This window comes from Stegodyphus dumicola, chromosome 1, assembly GCF_044657685.1.
Source record: "Stegodyphus dumicola isolate Sdum_Otavi_A_Nest chromosome 1, ASM4465768v1".
Lineage (NCBI taxonomy): Eukaryota > Metazoa > Arthropoda > Arachnida > Araneae > Eresidae > Stegodyphus > Stegodyphus dumicola.
Genome location: NC_140768.1, coordinates 187,939,520 through 187,960,480, shown reverse-complemented (window position 1 = coordinate 187,960,480; position 20,961 = coordinate 187,939,520). Strand labels below are relative to the sequence as shown.

Here is a 20,961-nt window from a genome sequence, read left to right as displayed (position 1 = left end):
AATTTTTATAAATCTAAAATTTAGTTATTTTAGTTACTTTAATAATTTAATCAGATTTGGGCAGAAGTAACTTGATATATGATAATCTGATAATTGTAACAATTATCATATACAATGGATAATCATATGGAAATATAATAATCTGATAATTGTAAAAAGAGGTTGATAGGAAAATCTATCCTTCTCTCTCTCTCTCTCTCTGTATATATATACATGTATGTATGTAAATTTAAATAATTTAAATTAACAGAAAAATTAAGTTCAAGTACCAAAACCTAAATTATGTGCTGTGAACTGCATTAATTCATTGCTAATATTTATTAAAATCAAAACATTAGCTAAGCAAATTCAAATATCGCGTTCAATTTGATATAAAATTCTGACACAAAATAGCTGATGCAAATAACCATTACAAAAAACAAACAAACAAAAACTATATGAGAGCTGTTCCGAAATCTTCAGACTAACCAAAACAGTATAAAAACAAGATTTCTACAGAAATTACCTTGTGCACATGAAAATGCAAAAAGATAAAGGCGAAGAGATTTTACCTTTCTCAGAGCATCAGGGTTTGGTGTACCAAGCGACATAAGAGAAAAAGCCTGTTTCTGAACAGTCAAATGTGCAAATGTATAAAATTAATCTTTAAATCAAGAAAAAATTTAGATAAAATCAGTATGTGCATCTGTTGGTCCATGCCTTACAGGGTGGAACTGAAAAAGTAAAAAATGTCTTTTTGCCTAAATTTAAATAAAATAAAAATAACTAACCAGCAAATCAATGAAATGAAGCCAAAAATAGGAAATGGAATATTATTGAAAATTTTGTTTGAAATATGTATGTAACTGTGACCTTGATTGAATTAAAAAAAGTTTTTTTTAAATTTAATTAAGAAATTTTAATTTACCGTATTTGACGGCATATAAGACGCACTTTTTTTCTTAAATTTGGTCTCAAAAAAAGTTACCTGCGTCTTATACATGAAGGACACAGGTTAACTTTCAATACTGAATGCCATTTTTAGCCCGGATAAAGGTCTAGACACACATAACGTTTTCTACATCTAAATGTGTGTGGCCTTCTAAATAAGGGCGCGTCTTATATGCCGTCAAATATGGTAATTATTTTTATTAATAATAGTAAACATGTTTATTTATTGTTCTCAATACGTGACTTGGATTCTCATTTATTGATTGCTTTATGCTACTCACAAAATTACTTACATTATTAAGAACTGCAGTATTTATTTGCATGCACATTTAGAAAGCAATTTTAAATTTTGTTTTCAGTTTGCTGTTTAATTATTTAAATTTTATTTAATTTTTGCCAAATTACCTTTTTGAATCAAGACTTGTAAGGGTTGGACCGATGGATGTTGATATTGATTTAATCTGCATTTTTTCTGATGTAACACTTTTCGCCAACTGTGGATGAGATATCTTGTCTTCCAAGATTATTGGCTGTGTGCTAGGGATGAGGTAACTCATTCTCTACATAATGTTTATGCATACTGTTGCAGCATATTTATTATCTTTCTAGTGCATCTAGGTGAATATTATTATGTTTCCACAAAATTTCTATAAAATGGCCCTAATCCCACAGTTTTTTAGCTTCGATTTTTTCTAATTCGTGAAGATACAAGTTTGCTTTACAAAGACTTGCAAATTGAAGAAAATGTTAACTCATGTGCAAATTATTATTACAGTACAAAGTCCGTAATCCGGACGTCCATTATCCAGAAAGATCTATAATCTGGACCTCAAAGGTACAAACCATTTGTCAAGACTTGTGTTTTCCTTGATTTGCTTTGGGAACATGATGTTCCTGAATAGGAACAGGGAGCTTACTCAAGCTATGTTCAACAATGTGTGGAGTAGACAACACAAGCAAGAAGGGTATACGAAACCCTTTATTTTCAATACTTTACAGGTACTCCCGAACTTCAGGATACAGAGACCAACCACTTGTGGTCTGAACATAAGAATATAAAACTACTAACTAAAACTCTAACTAAAAGCTAACTTTGAATTAGTATACAAATGCCTAGCATTAAGACTGGCCTTTATTTAAAAGGGTACGCATGTAGTACGCCAAGTTGCTGAAACTACTATATGTTTTCAAATATCAAGAGGGCTAAACTGCTGGCCTTAAAGGCAACCAGCAACTGAGTGAAGACTCGTAGAACTGCAGTGGCAAGTGGCTTGCTTCCTAAATCTCCTTCTCTCTCCCTCTTGGCAAAAAGCCATAACTTAAATACTTGGGCGTTAGCAAGACAATTTGCATAAACAAGTTAAAGCATTTGATTCTGGCCGGAAGCAGAAAATAAGTGATAGTACAGTTTTAAAATAAAACTAAATGTTAGTAAAACTTAGGATCCTTACACTTTTTTTGTATGCTTTATGCATGTGCGTAATGCGTTTATTCATGCGCATTGGGAGGATGTGTTTCCAGATACGTTAAAAAATGCTTGGCATAATTTATGGCCAGCTACCATATTTCAAGGTGAGGACGATTAAGATGTTAGCCGCAAATTTGAAGGTTTTCGGACATCGCAAACTAAAGGTGAAATTTTCCAGTTATTGGATTTTGTAAAGAAATGTGGAGAAGCAGTAATAAATGAAGATGATATAACAGAAGTTTTTCATTTTGACGGCAATACCCCAATCATCAATCAATTAGCGGATGGCAAAATCTGTTGTGTGGTTCTAGATCCAGAAAATACCATTTCCGATAGTGAAGAAAGTGATAGAGAGGTTATTGAAAACGAAAAAATTTTGATTGACAAATTAGTCTGTATTCTCGACACAGCAATTACAGGACTTGAACAGTGGAACTCCGTAACTAACAAGAAATTATGTCTGTTTATAGAATTAAAGAGAAAGTATTAGCACAAAAAACAAGTAAAAGCAACTTAAGCAACTTACATTGAAAGAAATGTTTAATAAATTAAACAAATAAATATTAAGCTTTTTTTTTTGTAAATTTTGCTACCCCTTGAGATCATAATTGCACTTTATTTCATAAATTATGGTTTCATATTTTTAATTGTATAATTTCTGCCTGCCATCTTACCAGATTTAAATTGATGATCTATAATCTGGAAAAACCCCTAATCCGGAATGACTTGCCCAATGTGTAATGTTGGGTAATGCAAAGAATGCTTTACCTTGTACCATACAAAGCAAATCTATTTCATATAATAAAGTTTTTTAGAATTATAGGTGTGCTTATAGTAAGTCGACCGTTATATGTGGGATATATGTGTCCCAACCTTTGGCTTGAAAACCATTTGTCAAAAAAATCCCAAATGCTAAATTTACTTTATTCATGACATATTTTGTTCACTTGGATAGAAAACGTGGTCAGTTTTTTTTTTTTTTTTTAAATTCATAGTCAAAGGGTTAACAGCGATGAGATGGGTTTTTTTGAAGAAGGGTACCAAAAAGGAGCTACATGGCATGCATAAGAGAATGCATTCAAGGTTCAGACTTGGTGCGTGAAAGTGCAGTTGCCCCTCACTCCCTATTTTTTGACTTTTTTTGCGTTTTTTGATGCTGATTTTTTTTGCGTTTTAGTCTATGTGTTATATGTTTGATCAGATAGCCTGGTTCAGTAAAAGTAGGCGGCCAGTGTAACTCCTAGATTGAAAATCCGGTTGAAGTCCTAGATTCAAAATCTGGTTACGACCATGTGCAGTGCTGATAATGACCACGTGTTTCTGAGACTCCTTTGCTGATGCTTTATTTTTCTTCTTTTTCTCTCTTTCAAGTAATTTCATTCTTCTGATGAGGAAGGACCTTTAGCTGTCCTCGAAATTAATTGAGTGCTTTAATATGTGTATGCTAAATACAAGTTTGTTACTGCGATTTTGATAAGAGAATGCAGTTTCCAACCACAAGCCTGTGAAAGATAATTTTCTGTCTTACTGTTAGATAGTGCTGGTGGGGATTTCAAAATCAAGCTACTGGTTGTGTAGCATTCCTTGAGTCTATAAGTCTTTAAGCATGTGCAAAAGAGTCAGATAAACGTTATGTTGAAGTCCTAGAAATACCGTTTAGAAATGAATAGTCCTAGAAATAAATACCTTATAGTGAAGACATAACTTTTAGAAAAGTATTGTATCAAAGTCTTGTTAATGGATAATGCTACTGCTCATTCTCAGGGCCTTAAAAATGATTTATTTGTAGAATTTATGTTCATCAAAGTGAATTTTTTCCCCTCGCAATAGCTTAATAATACCAACAGCCTCGTGATCATTTATAAAATTTAGAACTGTGTCACCAGGATAGTTCTTGGACATTACTTTGATAGTTTTGCTCTGAACTAAAGCTGCCAGTTGTTGATGGAATTGTGTTCCTGCGAAAACTATGGGGGTGGAAATAAATAAGGGTTTTATTCAAGATTTGAAAAAGGATCATAGTTAGTATGTTGCCATTGTCAAACTGATGGCTCTGCATCATGAGCAACAGCAAGAATTTGTGGAGGATATCTTATTTTAGGAGGAGGAGGATTAAAAAGCAAAGAAATTCTTTACATGAAGTGAGGTTAGGAAAATATATGAAATGTTTGAAAGAGTGCAGAATTTTGTTGAAAAACACAAATCTGTTATGGCTATAGTAATGTGAGTAATGATTATGTTTAATGATAGGCAAATGCAGTTGCCATTCAATAAAATAACTGTTTAATTTGCAACTCCTTCCTCCCCAAAAAATTCAGTGAACCAGTAGATAGTAGTGATTCTGATAGTTAGACATAAATTTTTTAAAGGTAAAATGCAAATTAATTTGTTTTATATATTTTACTTTTTATTCATTGTAGTAATTATTTTTCTATGAATATTTTTGAGTTGTGGAACAAAATCATCTGAGTTTCCATTATTTCTTATGGTAAAATTTCTTTGATATAATTTGGTTTGGATTGTGAGCACATTTTCAGAATGAATTGTTCTCACAAACCAAGGTGCTTGGAGCAGAATAAATGCTCATGATGAATCTTTTTAAACTCAAAATTTAATATTATTCCATATGAAAAGCAGGAAAAAGTCATACTTTATGTGCAATAAACAGAATTGCATGTGTATAATTGTTGTTCTGATGTCTAAGTCTGTATTATATTTTTAATCATTTAAAATGAGCTTTATATATTTTGTGTATTTCAGAATGAATATGAAATCTTCATTATCACAAAAATAAACACTGTAGTTGTTTTGACATTTTCAATATTATTGAGTGTTCTGGAAATGACCAGTTAGCTTATTTTGTTAAAAACTCTTCTGTCTGTTCACCTAAAATTCTTTTTCTATATGTTCACCTTGCCCTTTCTTAATTTTCCTTAGTATTTACTATTTTTCCACAGTACTTTTTTTAAATGTTTATGGTAACTACATTACCATTTTATTTTGTATTGTACATCATATTTTTAAAATCAGCTATGACTGAGTCATTATTTGAGGTTGATAAAATTATCATTTTAAAATGGCCATCTTTTTTTGGAAGGAAGGGGATCTAAAACATATTGATGCAATTTAATATTGACTTTCAGTATTGTTTTTGTTGCTATGAGAACTATATGATCCATAGATTAATATATTAAAGAAAATAATTCTCACTAATAGTTTATATATGAAATTTTAATTATTTTTTTATTTATTTCTTTTCATATGCAACGATATGTAATAATTAAAAATCTGTACCGGGGAGGGGAGGGTAACTTGGCATTTATCATTCTTACAAATGTCTTTTGTCTTTATTATCATGACAATTCCAACATCTGAAAATTATTAATGCAAAATATAATTCTTTATAACTACCAAAAGTTAGAAAGTCTGGAATCATCTTTTGCAAAAGGTCTAGGTATAATTTATTTTAAAATCAAAATTTTTTTTAAAAAAAGTTAAATTTCTTTATTTTAAAATTTTACAGCAATATATTTTAACTTTTTTTCCTGGAAAAAATAAAAGTAATTCTTAAGTAATCATTTAACCCTTTGACGTGGTGATATTATTTTTATAATTTTTTTAACTAAAAACTCTAGAAATTGAATGTTATGATCCTAGAGAAAAATAATACATGAATTAAAAAAAATCTATTTTTACCCATTGTTCTGTGGGTGGTGGTCGCACTGTGTAGAAAAAATTTTAAACATTTATGTAATTTTTCTATCCCAGTGAAAATATAAGTACCTACATAATAAGGGCGCTTGTCTAAATAGATAAAAAAAAAAAAAAAAAAAAAAAAAAAAAAAAAAAAACTCAGTAAAATAAGGATAAAAAAAAAGACTCTGTGTTTTTTCAGTATGTCTCAGTGTATCTTCTTCTATGAGGTTTGTTCCTTGTGCTACAAAATGTACACTGCCTTAATCTAAATTTCACTGTTATATGACCAGCGTTATTTAATAGTTTCATGAAATTTGTGGTGCCTTATGTTAATGGGGGGGGGGGTTGGCTTGGTCTTTTTGGCTTTGGTACAGATCATTTGTTTCCCATTCATATACTTATTTTATTTGTATTTCATCCCAAAATATTCAGAAAATATTTTAAATTTAAATGAAACTTTACGCGATTTCTATTTTTCATTATAGCAAAGTATATTTACATTAAATTTAAACCACAGGAAATAATTTATAAAATCACAATACAATACTAGCTTGGAGAGCAAGTGTGTTGAGGTCAGAGAAAAGTCTCTGGAAAAGAAAGACCTTTTTTACTGGGCAAGTGTGTGTATTGTTTAGTAATAAAATAATTCTGTGGTTTCAGAGCCCCTTCTCTATATCGAGGTAAAAATAAACATTCCTATTTGAAAAGCATGCAAACACCATTGTGAAGAGCAGTGGTTTCAAGGCACGACCACTGAGCCTCTAGAGCAAGGATGTCAAACTCGTGGCCCACAACAAATATTTTTGCGGCCCAATCAATATATCGGCAAATAATAATATATAATAATAAAATAACATATCAATGAAGAAAAAAATGAAATGTTTACTGCTAAGTAATTAACGATAATTAATTCAGTGTTGTTAGATTACTCACAGCGAGCTGACACACACACTACTTAAATTACAAATGCGTGTGAGCAGCTTGCGTTCAGCTACCTTCGGCATTTGGGGGACACGTGCACTCAGAACTTGTACGCATCCCCGATAGCCGAATGTGGCCGAACTCATGGTCTCAGTTTTCCAATCATAGTTTTGTACGATATATTGGTGCATGCATGTGCATGCACTTTGCTTTATTATTAATTATTACTTAATTCATATTGTTACGGATTTCATAGTTATTTAAAGGTATTTCATATTGTTACGGATTTCATAGTTATTTAAATTATAGGTTTGAAAATACTCGAAAATTCGCATATGAAATTATTTCCATGTTTGGTAGCACTTATCGGTGCGAGCAGTTATTTTCAGTCATGAAAGGTAATAAGTCTCTTATTAGAAACCATATTAATGATGCTCACCTTAAGTCAGCGTTGAAAGTTATCACTGCAAACAAAATTTCTCCCGAAATAGGAAAGATAATAGCAGAGAAGAGATGTCAAGTATCAGGATGTAAACATTAAATTTTTCTTGTTCTTTTCTATATAAATATATATATATGTTTATTATTTTATTATTCGAAAGAAATCTACGTTTCTATGAATATTGATTTTTTTTTTTTTTTTTTTTTTTTTGCGGCCCGCCTAAAGTTAAACCTTGTTTGTTTGGCCCAAGTGTACCTATGAGTTTGACATCCCTGCTCTAGAGAGATCATTGTGACACAATGCTCTAGTGGTGCAGTTGTAGTGCCATGAAACCACAAAGCAAATGCCATACATATAGAGGTTTTTTTTTTTATACCCGCAGTTTAATTATTGCTGTTTTTTATTGCTTATGATAGAAATCATGATGTGCGATGAATAACTTTTGAAATTTAAAGTTGTTTATATTAATAAAAGAAAGTTATTTTGTCTCACTGAAAATGAATTTTAAAAGGCATCCGATTTGAAGTACTAAGACCTAAAACATGTATGATTCTGCAGTCATTTTGTGTTATTTAGAAGTAAAAGATCAGTAATCAATTGATTTTCACTCAAAAATTTCGGAAAGAAGATAAGAAAAAAATTCGAAAATTGGTGGTTTCAGGGGTCAAAGGGTTAATCTGTAATACGTAACAGCTTGTATAATTTTAATGAAAGATTACGAGTTTTCCACTATGTGCCTATGTGGTACAACTGGTAGCACATCCAGCTGGCAGGCCTAGAATTCTAATCCTGGTGAGGGCAACTGAATGCTCAAAAATAAAATAGCTTTACATGTAGTGCTCTATTAAAATGTTGATAATAATTCATCACTATCTGAATTTGGCAACTAGTTTTCCTCGCTCCTGAGGAACCCATTAAGTGGATGAGAATGTAAACAATTTTTTAATTGTATACCTTTGTGGTGTAATTAGTAACACAACTGGTGTGCATTCAGAAGAACCAGAGTTCAAATTAAAAATTTCCTTGCTGATTTTTTGTGTTTTCTGTTTCAAAAGTTTTCTGTTTCTGCTCCAACTTTATTTTATTAAATTTGTAGTAAATTTTATTGTTTGAAGCATTTGATTTTTCTTATCTGAATTTCAATCATTTACACTAGTGTAATCTGTGTTCAGAATACTTTTATATTTAATTTGTTCCACCATGAATAAATTTAATTCATCTTCATTTTATCTCATGTTAAATATTATTCTTTCATTTGGACAACAAGAAATTATTTTTTGCTTAGCTTTGCCATTTTAAAACAATTACTTTAATTGCTTGAAAATTTTTAATTAACTATAAATTATTTAAAGTTCTTTTATATATATAATATATCTTAAAATTTGTACATACTGAATATTTCTATAAAATCTTCAGACTTTGAAATATTACGTAATGAAATTATTTTTGTTTTATTTTATACTTAAGAAAATAATGTCTAAAAAATTTTTATAATTTTATAGGCCTAAAGATTTTCTTAATTTAAAAATTGACAAACAGGGCCCTAAAATTGCACTGTATTTATTTTAGGATCCTTTTAAAAGAAAAATTATGCTGTCTTTTAGACATACATATAAAATACTTGTGTTAAGGTAACATTCAAATTGCTTTTAGGTAGTAATTTGTTTTGTTACCTCAGTTTACTTATTTTACCATTTTTTAAGTTTTTGATCTTTCTAAAAAATATGGTTTAATTTTAATTTTAAATGTTAAAAGGCATGGACCAAGATCCAAGTTTAAATTTAGGAAATTAATTTTAAAGTATTTTGTTTAATTAATTAATTAATTAATTTATTTATTTTTTCATCTAACTGTAATTTGCATTAAATGTGTTTAAATTATTTCCTCCCCACCAACGTCATTTTTTCTTGATTTTGTTTGCTGTCAATCTGATTAAAGAAATAGTTTTGATAGGCTCTTCACATTCCCCCCCCCCCCCGGTAGTGTTATTTAGCAGTATGCAAAAACCAAGAATCTGTTTTCCTTCTTTTTGAGGAAAGAAGCTATAATTTCACTTACAAGAGTTTTTAAAATCATTTTTCACTTTCAATTTTTTTAAAAAATTTTTATTTCCAAGTAGAGAAAAACATATTCATTGAGGTGTATCTGAAATAATTATTTTGCAGAAGCCTTAACCTAATTTTCTGCAAAGCTAAATGCATATGTAATTTGTGAATATGTTCTGCTCAAGACGAAGCTTTTGCTGTTTCGTGATTTTTGCATGTATTCGTGATACATGGCAGTTACCATTTCTTTGGTTTAGGAGTGCTCATTAGCATCCTTAAGTAACTCTTACATGTCTATAATACTAGTGTAATAAATGTAATGCATATTAGTAGCATAAGAAAGCCTAATGCTTAATTTTAAAGTGAGAAAATAAAAAACTGATAATTTGCTATAATTTATTTATTTGCTTTTTAAAATATGCTATTTCATGTTAGAGAAAAGTGTAATGAAGTGAGAAAGCATAAAAACTGATGATTTTTAGGTTTTCACCTACATGTATCCTAGACAAGGATGACCAAGTAACATGTGATGCATGTCCTATTGGATATGAGGGAAGGCGCTGTGAGAGGTGTGGACCAGGTTATGATGGCAATCCTAATATACCTGGTGGAAGTTGTAGAGTTCGTGGTATGAATTTTTACTTTAAAATTATCTGTTTGTAATTTTCTGCTCATATGATGTAAATAATGCAGCTGATTGGTTCCAAAACGTGGATTATGACCCGCCAATGTCTTACAAAAGAACTTTTAGTGGATTGTGAAAAGTTTTAAAATCCTGTTTCTCATATTGTATAAGTAAATATATTTATTTACCTCTAAGGATGAATTTAATTATTATATTGTTTAGTTATAATTACATTTCCTCTTTTTTTAAGCATGTAGTTCATGAAAAGTCTGAACTATGTGAATGTAGGTTATATGTCTAAAAAGTTCAGGAAACATTGATCTAGTTTTATAAAATCTGTAATTTAAGATAATGGACTCTTTTTTTTACAGGTGGTCTGCAGTGTGACCCAGTGGGAAGTTTAACTCCCGATCCTAGTCGAACAACTGGACTTTGTCAATGTAAGGTATGTTTATGAAAATTTATATATTTTTTATATGAAAATTAGTTAAATTGTAATTTTGTAATGTTATATGTTTGTTGTGTCTTTCGCTTATGAATTTCATAAATACTTTTATTAAGATAGGTATAACATACGTACGTAGTGAAGGAAATGAGCAGAAATTAGGTGGATAATCTTTATATGCTTCACCATAATTAATTAATTCAGTTGTACTTTTTATCAATTTTTTTAAATGTTGTCAGAATCACATCAAATTGATCTTGTATCTAATCGTATTAAATTAGTCATGTATTGAACTGTAATAGTATGTTAAATTAATTGCCTGTTATAGTCAGAACCATGTTAAAGTTAATAACATATTCAGAGCTATGATTTAATGAAAACAATACAAATGATGAAGTAATTACATATTTTGTAGATATTATAATGAAAATTTCCTATTTTTTATTTCAAGAATATGGGAAGGAATTTTCTTAAATTGTACTTTACATTACTGAAAGTGTTCAAAGAATATTTAAGCAAATTCTGTATTTACCAGAATATTAGCATTATCTTTATTTGTATCAGAATTTTATTGTAGTACCAGATCCATATTTAATGTCAAAAGTAAAAGTTAATATAGTAACATTAGTATTCCTATTTTCAAATTTTCAAGCAAAACAACCATGTTCAGTACATTAATTTGCTATTTCTTTACAAGAAAAGCATTGCATACATAACATTGTACCAAATTTAGCCTTTCTCATACATTCATATGGTATATATGTGTGAATCTCTCTCTCTCTCTCTCTATATATATATACATTGAGAGAGAGAGAGAAAGAATACTATCTATCCATCACAGTAGCAAAATCTCAGTGTTCAGTATTTTAATAAATGTTAAATTATTTCTTTGGTTTTTCACTAATTTCAGGCTCTATATATCACACTACCTGTTATATACTGAGAAAGTGATTTCATTTTCTGCAAATAACAATAGCATGTCACTGAAAATTACAGTAATTCCTCAAATAAATAAATTTGGTTATATTAAGTGTGCAAAAGCTGTAATATTTAAACTGAAACCTTCCAAATAGAAATATGGACTGTTCTGAAATTCCAAATACTATGCTGGTTGAATTTCTAACTCCAGACATTAAAACATTTTGTATAAAGGGACTATTTGAGGCTTTTAATGTCATAGACAGAGTAACCAGATAGCAAATATAAAATCGATGAATCCGAACACTAAGGTTTTGAAAATGCTATCCATTCTGATGCTATAAGGCCTTCTACAATATCATATGATAGTACAGCTTACTATAGCCATGTGTTGAGATGCTGCTCATATGTTGAGAAAACAACTCATAAGATACTGACTGTCTCATCATAACAAAAGATTGAGAAGTTGCCAAAGAACAGAATTTCTGTTCTCAACCCATACCTCTCAAGTGCTGACTCTTTCTCTACTGAGCCAAATTATCTTCATGAGACATTGTTTTATTTGAAAAGAATTATTTCAGTTTGTTTTCATATTATTTTATATCATCTTCATACTTTAATAGTTTATATCCGAATAAATACTTCTTCATGATATTTTATTTATAAAATAATACTGTATAAAATATATATACATGTAAGATAAAAAAAAGTGTGAAAGACGAACTGTGGTTTGAATTGGTAGGGCTTCTTGGTACTTGGTTTAGTGTTTCCTCTCTCTGTTCTAGAAGTGGTGATTTTTTTCTGTAGTGTGTCATTTCGAGATTAATCCATATCATATGACTCTTCAATAACACTGATGATGTAAATGGAACTTAAATAGCCAATAAGCATTATTAATTATCTACTCAAAATCCATTGAGAACCAAAACCAACGCAGTCTGAATTATGATTTAATCCTGAACACAACATGTTTGCTTTCTACACTTTGGCATAGATGGACTGCTGCTATCTTTTTCTGCAAAAACTATCAAAAATGTAAACATTCTGAAATAAGCACAACTAGTGTGTCAAGTTGTTTGTGGTCACAACATGGTAACTGAAATAGAGATGAATATTTAATCTGTCTGGGCTGCCAGTTTCCTGTTTGTTATGGACCGACATTTCTACACAATCAAAATGCTTGCTATTCATTTTGGATCTACTTTCTATGTCATCAACATTCTACATATCTATGCCATCAATATTTCTACAAAATCATTATTGTTAAGCTTGCTTTATTACATACATGTAATAATAATAAATACTAAAGATTTTTTTATGTATTTAAGCAATTTGCAAGTTTGACTTAATGTAAATTTCAGGTTACATAAAGATTTAAGGAATGCATTACTTACTTAACACATCAGGTTATTTTCTTCTAGGAATTTGGGAAAGATATCACGTGTGTGCAAAAGATATTTTGGCTAAAATAAAATTTGTGGTAAATTTTGATTGTAATGTTTTGCATTTTTTTAAAGAACTATAGAATTTTGTAAAAATTAGAAACAAACAGTAGAATGTTTTTTCTTAAAGACAACAAAATTGAAACATCTAGAATTGTAAGAAGGATAAATATATCTGTGGATTTATGTCTTTGATTTTTCAATTGAATGTCATAATCTTACTGTAAGAAAAGGATTAGCTGTACAGATTAGAAAAATTAAGGTTTAGATTAAGGACCTTCATATGTCTAACATGGTACTGGATCTATAAAACATCTTTTGTTTAGATTTAGTCAGTGCAGGATTTACATATAAGCTACATAAGCTATAGCCTAGGGCCCCCACTTTCTTTGTGAGCCCCAAAAAACCCTGTAGGTACCCAAAAATCATATGGGGCACTGACATATAATATCTGGACTTATAAAGGGCCCCATATTTCAAATAGCTTGGGACCTTATCAAGTCTAAATCCTGGATTTAGTTTGTTAATAATTGTAGTCCTAAATCCTAGTTAATTAATCAATATTAATCGTGTTAATATATCTCATAATAGAAAGGAATATTTAGTTTTAAAAATTTTATAAGGTTAAGAAATGATTTAGATATACCCGGACTATGCATAATATTATTCAGTTTATGATGTTTCAGGTTAACATTTGACAGCCCTGAATATCATCCCTTATCTATTCACATAAATGTTGGTTTAATTATAGGTTAACATATTGTTAAGTTTGAAAATTTTGTATAAAATAAAAAAAAAAAAATGCAATCTTTCAGATTTGTTGAATCATAAAACTATTCTATATCAAAAATGTTCCCTTACTTTACATAAATAAGCAAATTTAATATTTAATGACCTGGAAAAAAACTGGTTGCTTAAAATATTTGGAGACAAACTTAGATTTATTAAGTATTTTGGATTTGCCTGAGACCTTACATGGTATCAAAATTTAGAGTGTCAAAATCCTAGCTCAGCTATTATTTTGGAATCTGTAAATGAATCATAATGAACACTCTGGTCTGTTAAGCTAATATGATATGCTGCTTTATATAATAATAATAATGCTACATTCTTATTATTATAGTCTTTGTCTGCAACATAACTATTTTATTTGATGCATTTACCAAATAATGTTTAGAGTCTTTATCAGTGTTTTTCAGATTATCCAAATTTTAAAACTGTTTTAGTTTTCAAAGATGAAATAACCTGATTATTTCATAAAATTGCATTTCATTTTTCAGCCATATGTCACTGGAGCTCGTTGTGATCAGTGTAAACCTCGCACATTCCATCTGAATCCAGAATCTCCTCTAGGATGTATTGATTGCTTTTGCATGGGCATAACTGAAACGTGCTCCAGCAGCAGCTGGTATCGTGATGAAGTAATTATCTTATTATCTTTACTTGATATGTGCATCATATTAATACTATAAATGAAGATTCTGAGCATGCTACATTTAAAGTAAAATAAAACCATATTGAATATGGCATTCCTTATATTAATGGGCTACATTTCTAGAAAGAAAAATGTAAATAAATATTGCTTTTGTAAATCTGAGGAAAAGAATCTTAATTTTTTTCTTTCTTTTAAATTTCTTTGAAATAATTTCTAATTTCTTGTTGGTTGTACAGGTGTTGTATGACTGCATTAACCATACAGCTGAACCCAAATTTTAATGGACTGTGTCCAGGGAAGTAGACCTGAGGTTCTTGCCCCTCTTCCCCTACCATCAAACCACTCGAGATAAGTTTTCACCCACCAGCCACACAAACACTTACGTACATCCATGCTTTCTCTGGGATTCAAACCAGGGCCTATTGCAGATATGGCAGCCTGCATTATTAACCATTATCCTTATCAGATCACAAAAACTATAACACAGTTAGTGGTAGCCCAAGTACCCATAGATTTTGCAATGGAAAGTAGACTGTAAAGATAAGCAGATTTTGTAATGAAATACGTATGCAGAAGTGTAACATTTAAGATGGCATATGACATTGTTGAATGGTAGATAAAAGTGCTGTTCTGGCGTAAAATATTTGCTAAGTGAATTTTTAGTAGTATTTATTGCTACAAAAACATGGAAGTCAATAGCTAAACATTTTGGTTAATTGGTTATTTGACTATGGCAAAACATGTGAAGGCTGTTTACCTAAGGGGTAAAATGTCTTCAGGGGGGACTTTCCCAGAGAAACTGGCTTGTATTCATAATACATTGGAGGGGGGGACAAGAAAACCGGCTCTGCAGCCAGCCCATTCTCCTGGGTTTGAACCTAAACAAACTGCCAGTTTTCAGTGGTCTTTAACTGTTCAGCCACTGCAGTTTTCAGTGGTCTTTAAGTGTTCAGCCACTGCAGTTTTCAGTGGTCTTTAACTGTTCACTGGTGGGACAGGTAACAGAAGACAAGGATGCCTGAGGTCTAACAGCAGTAAGTATGTATTTATCCTGTGTCTTCCACTATCTTGAGGTGCTAACACCTCTCATGAGGTCTCTAAAGATATTGTATTGAGATTAAATTAAACGCAGAGTCATATGTAACTATGGAGGTGGCAGCAGAGGTTCTGCTCATCTGCAATATTTTTTTAATGTGACATATGACTATAAGGTGTATATATAATGTATACAATACACTATATAGATAGATACACAATACACATAAAATATAGCTAAATAAAAATAACAGTATAACTACACTTCATAACTAAATTCAGCATCAAAAGTATACACAAATTATAAATTTACCATCATTTAAATTAAAAAATACCTTAAGTGCTTAGACTAAATACAAATCCATTTAAAGTTTTTCAAGCAAACAGGTCTTTTACTTCTAAATTTATTAGGAAATTAATAGCAAAATGTTTAAAGTTATGTTTTAAAGTGCACGTTATAATTATTATGAGCTCCTGTGGTAAAATTTTAATTACTGTGTTTAATAGTTAAATGTCTATGACAATTCTTAGAATCGAATTAAAAATTCTTTGGATAGTTCTTTAGCCTTTGTTCTGTTGTAATTATTACTTCTAAACTTTATTAACTTCTCCATTCTGTTTCACAGGTATCTTCCCCCGTAGCTGAAATAGCATTGCAGATGTTCTTAATTGATGCATGGTTTTTGATAATAAATTTATTGTAATTATAAGAACCCACATTGCAGGTCGCTTGAGGTAGATGATAGCTATAAGTGGACTGTGAAAGACATTATAGTCAGGTGAGCCCTCTAATTTGGAGATTTGAGATGCAAAAGTGATGAAGACAGTTTGGAAAAGGGCCTTGTCTCATAATAAAATTAGTTAGTTCCAACATGTCTCTGTGTCTAACTTTGCTGACTTTAGTAATGAAACTATATGTGCATCTGCCAGTTTCTCCTAAATCCCATTCTATTTGCCATTGTTATACTACCTTTTTTTGTGTAGAATTCTTTTTAGCTGAGAGGAAAGTGTTGACAATAAGTTTCTTTTCTTCATAATTACTGCTTGCTTCTTTAGCTACTCTGTATGCTACTTTGTTACCTATAAAACATACATGGCCTTTAATTCATATAAGTTGTATATAGACTTGATTATTATGTTCTAAAAGGTGTTGGATATTTACTGTTAGGGAAAAATATACTTGTGATTCAATATTTTGAGTAAAGTACACATAGTATCGGTGTAGATAATTGCATTTCCTAGTAATATTTTAATTACGTATTGGATGGGTGTGGTCATAGCTAATGCTTCACCTATTCTGTTCTTTGAAATGTCCTTTTGAAGCACAAAATTCTTGTTCACTCTTTAATTGTACAAAAGCACTGCCAACTCCTTCAGTAGTTTTGGAGCCATCTGTGAATGTAATAATAGGTGTCGTGTCTTTTGCATAATAAAATGACTTTACATATTGGTGATTAGGATGTGTATGTCTGATCCTTTTCTATCCTGAATGCTATTTCAGCTTACTCCAGAATGTGTCTGTAAGATCTTTAAAGGTTGTTCATATTGTATTGTACTGTACATAATATAGTTGAAGGTAGTAGAATCTTAGTAGTATGATTCTTGAATACACAGCCTCCTGTTCAGCTCATATGTGAAGTGGTATCAGTCCTGTTAGAACAAAACACAAATCCATTTAAAGTTTTCTATTATTGTGTTGATGGTAGTTTTTCGACATGCTTTACATAGGCCCAGGGTGAATGGATGTTGAAACATTAAAATGTATTGAAATTTCTTCCTTGCCTTTGGTTATGCCCATATTTTTGCTGCATTAAAATGTTGTCTTTTTAGCTGCTGTGGTATATATGATTTTTTGAATGTATGGATTTTGTTCCCACACATGTTGCGAGATACTGCTTTTGTTTCAAGTCAAAAAGCTTGAATGCAGGAAATCCAGGTAAGTTCTGTATCCCATGTAAGACCGTAATGTTTTAGTAGTTTTGCAATTTTAATATTTTATTGAGGATTTTTATGCCCATGGGCACCTTGATGGGTTCGCACCTGGTCTTGGTATTATTATTATTGCTGACTTTCTATTGATATTTCAAGTTTCAAATGTGACCGTGGAGATGCAGATTTTATGCATGCAGTTGTTCTGTAAGTTTCGAGCTCTTTCATGATACTTCCTTTGATAAGGATATCATTGTCATCAGCATACACAAATATGTAGACGTTATATGGGCAATTTAATTTGAGGATGGGGTTAAATGCTAAATTCCATAGAAAAAGGCCCACACCGGATCCTTGCAAACTTTTTTCATGTGTTTTGGAGCTTATGCTATTATGGTGTGGTATTAATAAAGTTTTATTTGTCAGATAACTGTCAAAAATTTTTAACAGATTTGACGAACATTGGAGCTGCTTTCTTTATAGCTGGCCACCAGAGGGTTTTAAAGCCACTTTTGAGGTTTATGGAGATCTATGATGCATGGAGATCTGTGTTTCTATTTTATTGTTGCTGTACAGCCTATTGATAACTAAGGAGCGTTTTGTGATTTTTTTCTGTGCAGATAGTAGGCAGACTGTTTTTAATGATTAAAGAGTTGCAGTTCTTTTTCTTTTTAACAAAGGATACTACTTGGTCTAATTTTAAAGATTTTGGAAAAGGCTTCTGTTTGAGGAGATGACTGAAATATTGACAAAAAAAAGACATGCTTTGTATGCAATCTTTTATGACAGGGTATCCAAACCATCAATGGTCTGGGATGGATCTTCTTCCATGGAAGATTACGGAAAACCTGTTGAAGTTCTTTAACTATGAAAGGAATTTCATCTTCAATCGCTAGATCAGTTATGCCTTCTCTGAGCAGCTTCTGCTGTAAGATGTCATTAGCTCGATTATCTTCTGGAAAAACTTTACTGAGAAGGAAGCTTACTGTGTTGGATGCGAGACTTGGAATATTTTGCATGGCTGATTGTTTCAGGAATTTGGTAGATTTTTTTTTGTGTAGTTAGTTTATGAAGGATGCCACAAGTATTTGAATTAATGCTGCAGACTGTTGATTTTTGCAGATAAGATGTTCTGTTGATATTATGCTCTTTCTGTTTTGAAGGCAGTAAGAATGCTTGTTTCCATTGCCTGTAGTGGCATGTAGTCTTTTTCACAATGCTGTGCATTTTTGATTTTGCTACCATAGTTCCTTTGTCCACCAAGTAATGCCTTTTAGTTTTTATGTATTCTTTTAGGAAGTATTTGATCACAGTTGGATTTTAATATTTTCAGTAAGTTTTCTGTATATATTTCCAAATCTTTTGGGCTATTGCAGTTGTTCACTTGTAGTTGATCTTTGGTGAGAGTGACAGTGAGCTGTCTGGTAAGTAGTTTTATTTTATTATTAAGAAGTTTGTATTAATGAAGATTTGTTTTGAAGTCTCTATGCAGATGTTATAATGAACATATTTACGATCTGAGCAACTGTCGCCATCTGAAACAACTCAGGCCTGATATTACTGGCAGGCAGAGTTCTGGCCAGGCTTTTCTCTAGTTGTTATCAAATATTGGAGGTGCATTTATTGTATTATTGTGGATGTGAATTCTTTTGGATTTCACCAGTGCAGCCCCGGATGGTGTTGTGTGCATTAAAGTCTCTACTAAGAACGTGTGAGATGTGCATCTAGTGCAGAGTTTATCTACTTCTGTTAAAATCATGATGATGTCATGCATAGGTGAAGAGTAGATAGAACAGAAAATGAGCTGAGAAGAATTAAATTGCATTAAGATGGCAACAAAGTCTTTTTCAATGATGGTATTAATAAGTGATCAGGAAGGATTACAGCAGATGATGATGGCTCTTGGTGCTTGTTAGTTAATTGATGTGTATTATATTTTTTGCCAAGAGAGAAACTAGTGATTTGAACTTTCCTACTGTAGGGTTTTTTAATTAGAAGAATCTACATTTTATTGAATTATAAGCACAACTAACTATGTAGATGTGACTTCTGCACATTGTAAATTAATTCGAGTACAGCTATCTTGATTAATGGTTCCTGATTAATACTGCATGTTTCTTTTTCTACTGCGTGTTCTACATGTAGATTTCCATGTAGCTTCTGTGAGACAGGAAATGACATAAGCTGGATGTGCTGTTGAGATATTGTTTGATGTTCTGTAATAAAATCTGAGCTGTTGATGCAAATTGGATTTCCTGCATTACATTCTTTGATATTGTGAATACCTGAACAGAAAGCAAAGTATATTTTGTTTTTACATTCCTATTGGATATGTCTGAGTTTTTAACATTGGAAACAACATTTTGTTGAAAAATGTTCGGTGGTAATATATGAATGCCATCTAATGTGGAGTTTTGGTTTATGCATGATTGTATGGTATGCTTTTATGGTGCTTTCTGAAATCCATTTGATATTATTTCTTTTTTTCAATCTGTATAATAATTTGACTGTACGGCTGTTTAACCCTTTCAAGATGATGCTCCTTTGTTTAAGATCTTCCCTCGGAATGTATGGCTGTCGAAAGGAATCGCCCCATGGATGGGGGATTTTGCATACCTAAACCTAACTTTAGAAAAAAAAATTAAAAGTTGAAATATTAACTTCATAAGGTACCATTTTAGATTATTACATAAACTATCATATATATAAAAATTAGTATTTAATTATCTTTTTCTTTACTTTAAATGAAAATATGTATAAAAAATGCTTATTTTAAGGGATAATTTACAGAAGCGCTATTCAAATTGTTCTAATATTTTAATTGAAAAAATACATTAACAAATTTACAATCAATTTTAAAAAATGCTAGGAAGACTATTTACTAGAAGTAACAAAATCTTTTATGGAAGTTAAAAGCGAGCACTCAGTGAGCTCAGTTTTTTACAAAATGGCTGTATCAGAATCGCTAGAAACATCACTCTCTAACTCTTTAGAAAATAAGTCATCACTCTCATCCATATCATTAATTGGCTCATTTGCTATGCAAAGTGTATCCTTGCTATAATAGATAATGCTTGCTTGCCATAATAAACTGAAGTAAAGGCCTTCAGAAATATAAAAGGAAGTACACAATATATAAGCAATAAAAGCAATGCAAAGTATAACAGAATAGCACATAGTAATGTTAAAAAACTTATATAATAGCAGGGGGAAAATTTTTCTAAAAAATATCAGAAACATGAATGATAAGTTGAAGAGCCAAGCTCTGTTTTTTTACATTACACTTTCCCTCCTTCCTAGCACCAGCTGACATCAAAGTTAGGCAGAATGTGATCAAACTAAAGGTCCAAGTCTTAAAACTATGTTCGGTTCAAAAGTATTGAACACAGGATCCATCTAGTGGTCTTTAGAAATATTTTTCTTGAAATGCACATATACATCGCCCACCCCTTAAGCACATTCTCCAGTGATACATAGGTGGGACTATGAGAGACGTTAGTAGGGAATTCAGGTATGGAATGCCCATCCAGAAAGGTTTAAACTGTGTTCTGATACTAATACTAATTCGTTTTCTTGTTTTTGCACTTCTAGTGGGATACTATGTATAGCTGCTTTAAGGCATGCTAAGAT

The 20,961-nt window shown here is 31.0% G+C and overlaps 1 protein-coding gene across 27 annotated transcripts in view; it reads left to right on the top strand.

Annotated features, from left to right (window-relative positions):
* trol (terribly reduced optic lobes) overlaps positions 1 to 20,961 on the top strand; it is a 743,500-nt gene that overhangs the window by 543,910 nt on the left and 178,629 nt on the right. For all 27 annotated transcript variants that reach the window (XM_085823935.1, XM_085823887.1, XM_085823928.1 and 24 more), the window contains 3 exons: positions 9,985 to 10,130; positions 10,499 to 10,572; positions 14,213 to 14,353. In XM_085823935.1, the coding sequence (XP_085680061.1) occupies positions 9,985 to 10,130; positions 10,499 to 10,572; positions 14,213 to 14,353 (361 nt within the window). The remainder of the gene's footprint in view (positions 1 to 9,984; positions 10,131 to 10,498; positions 10,573 to 14,212; positions 14,354 to 20,961) is intronic.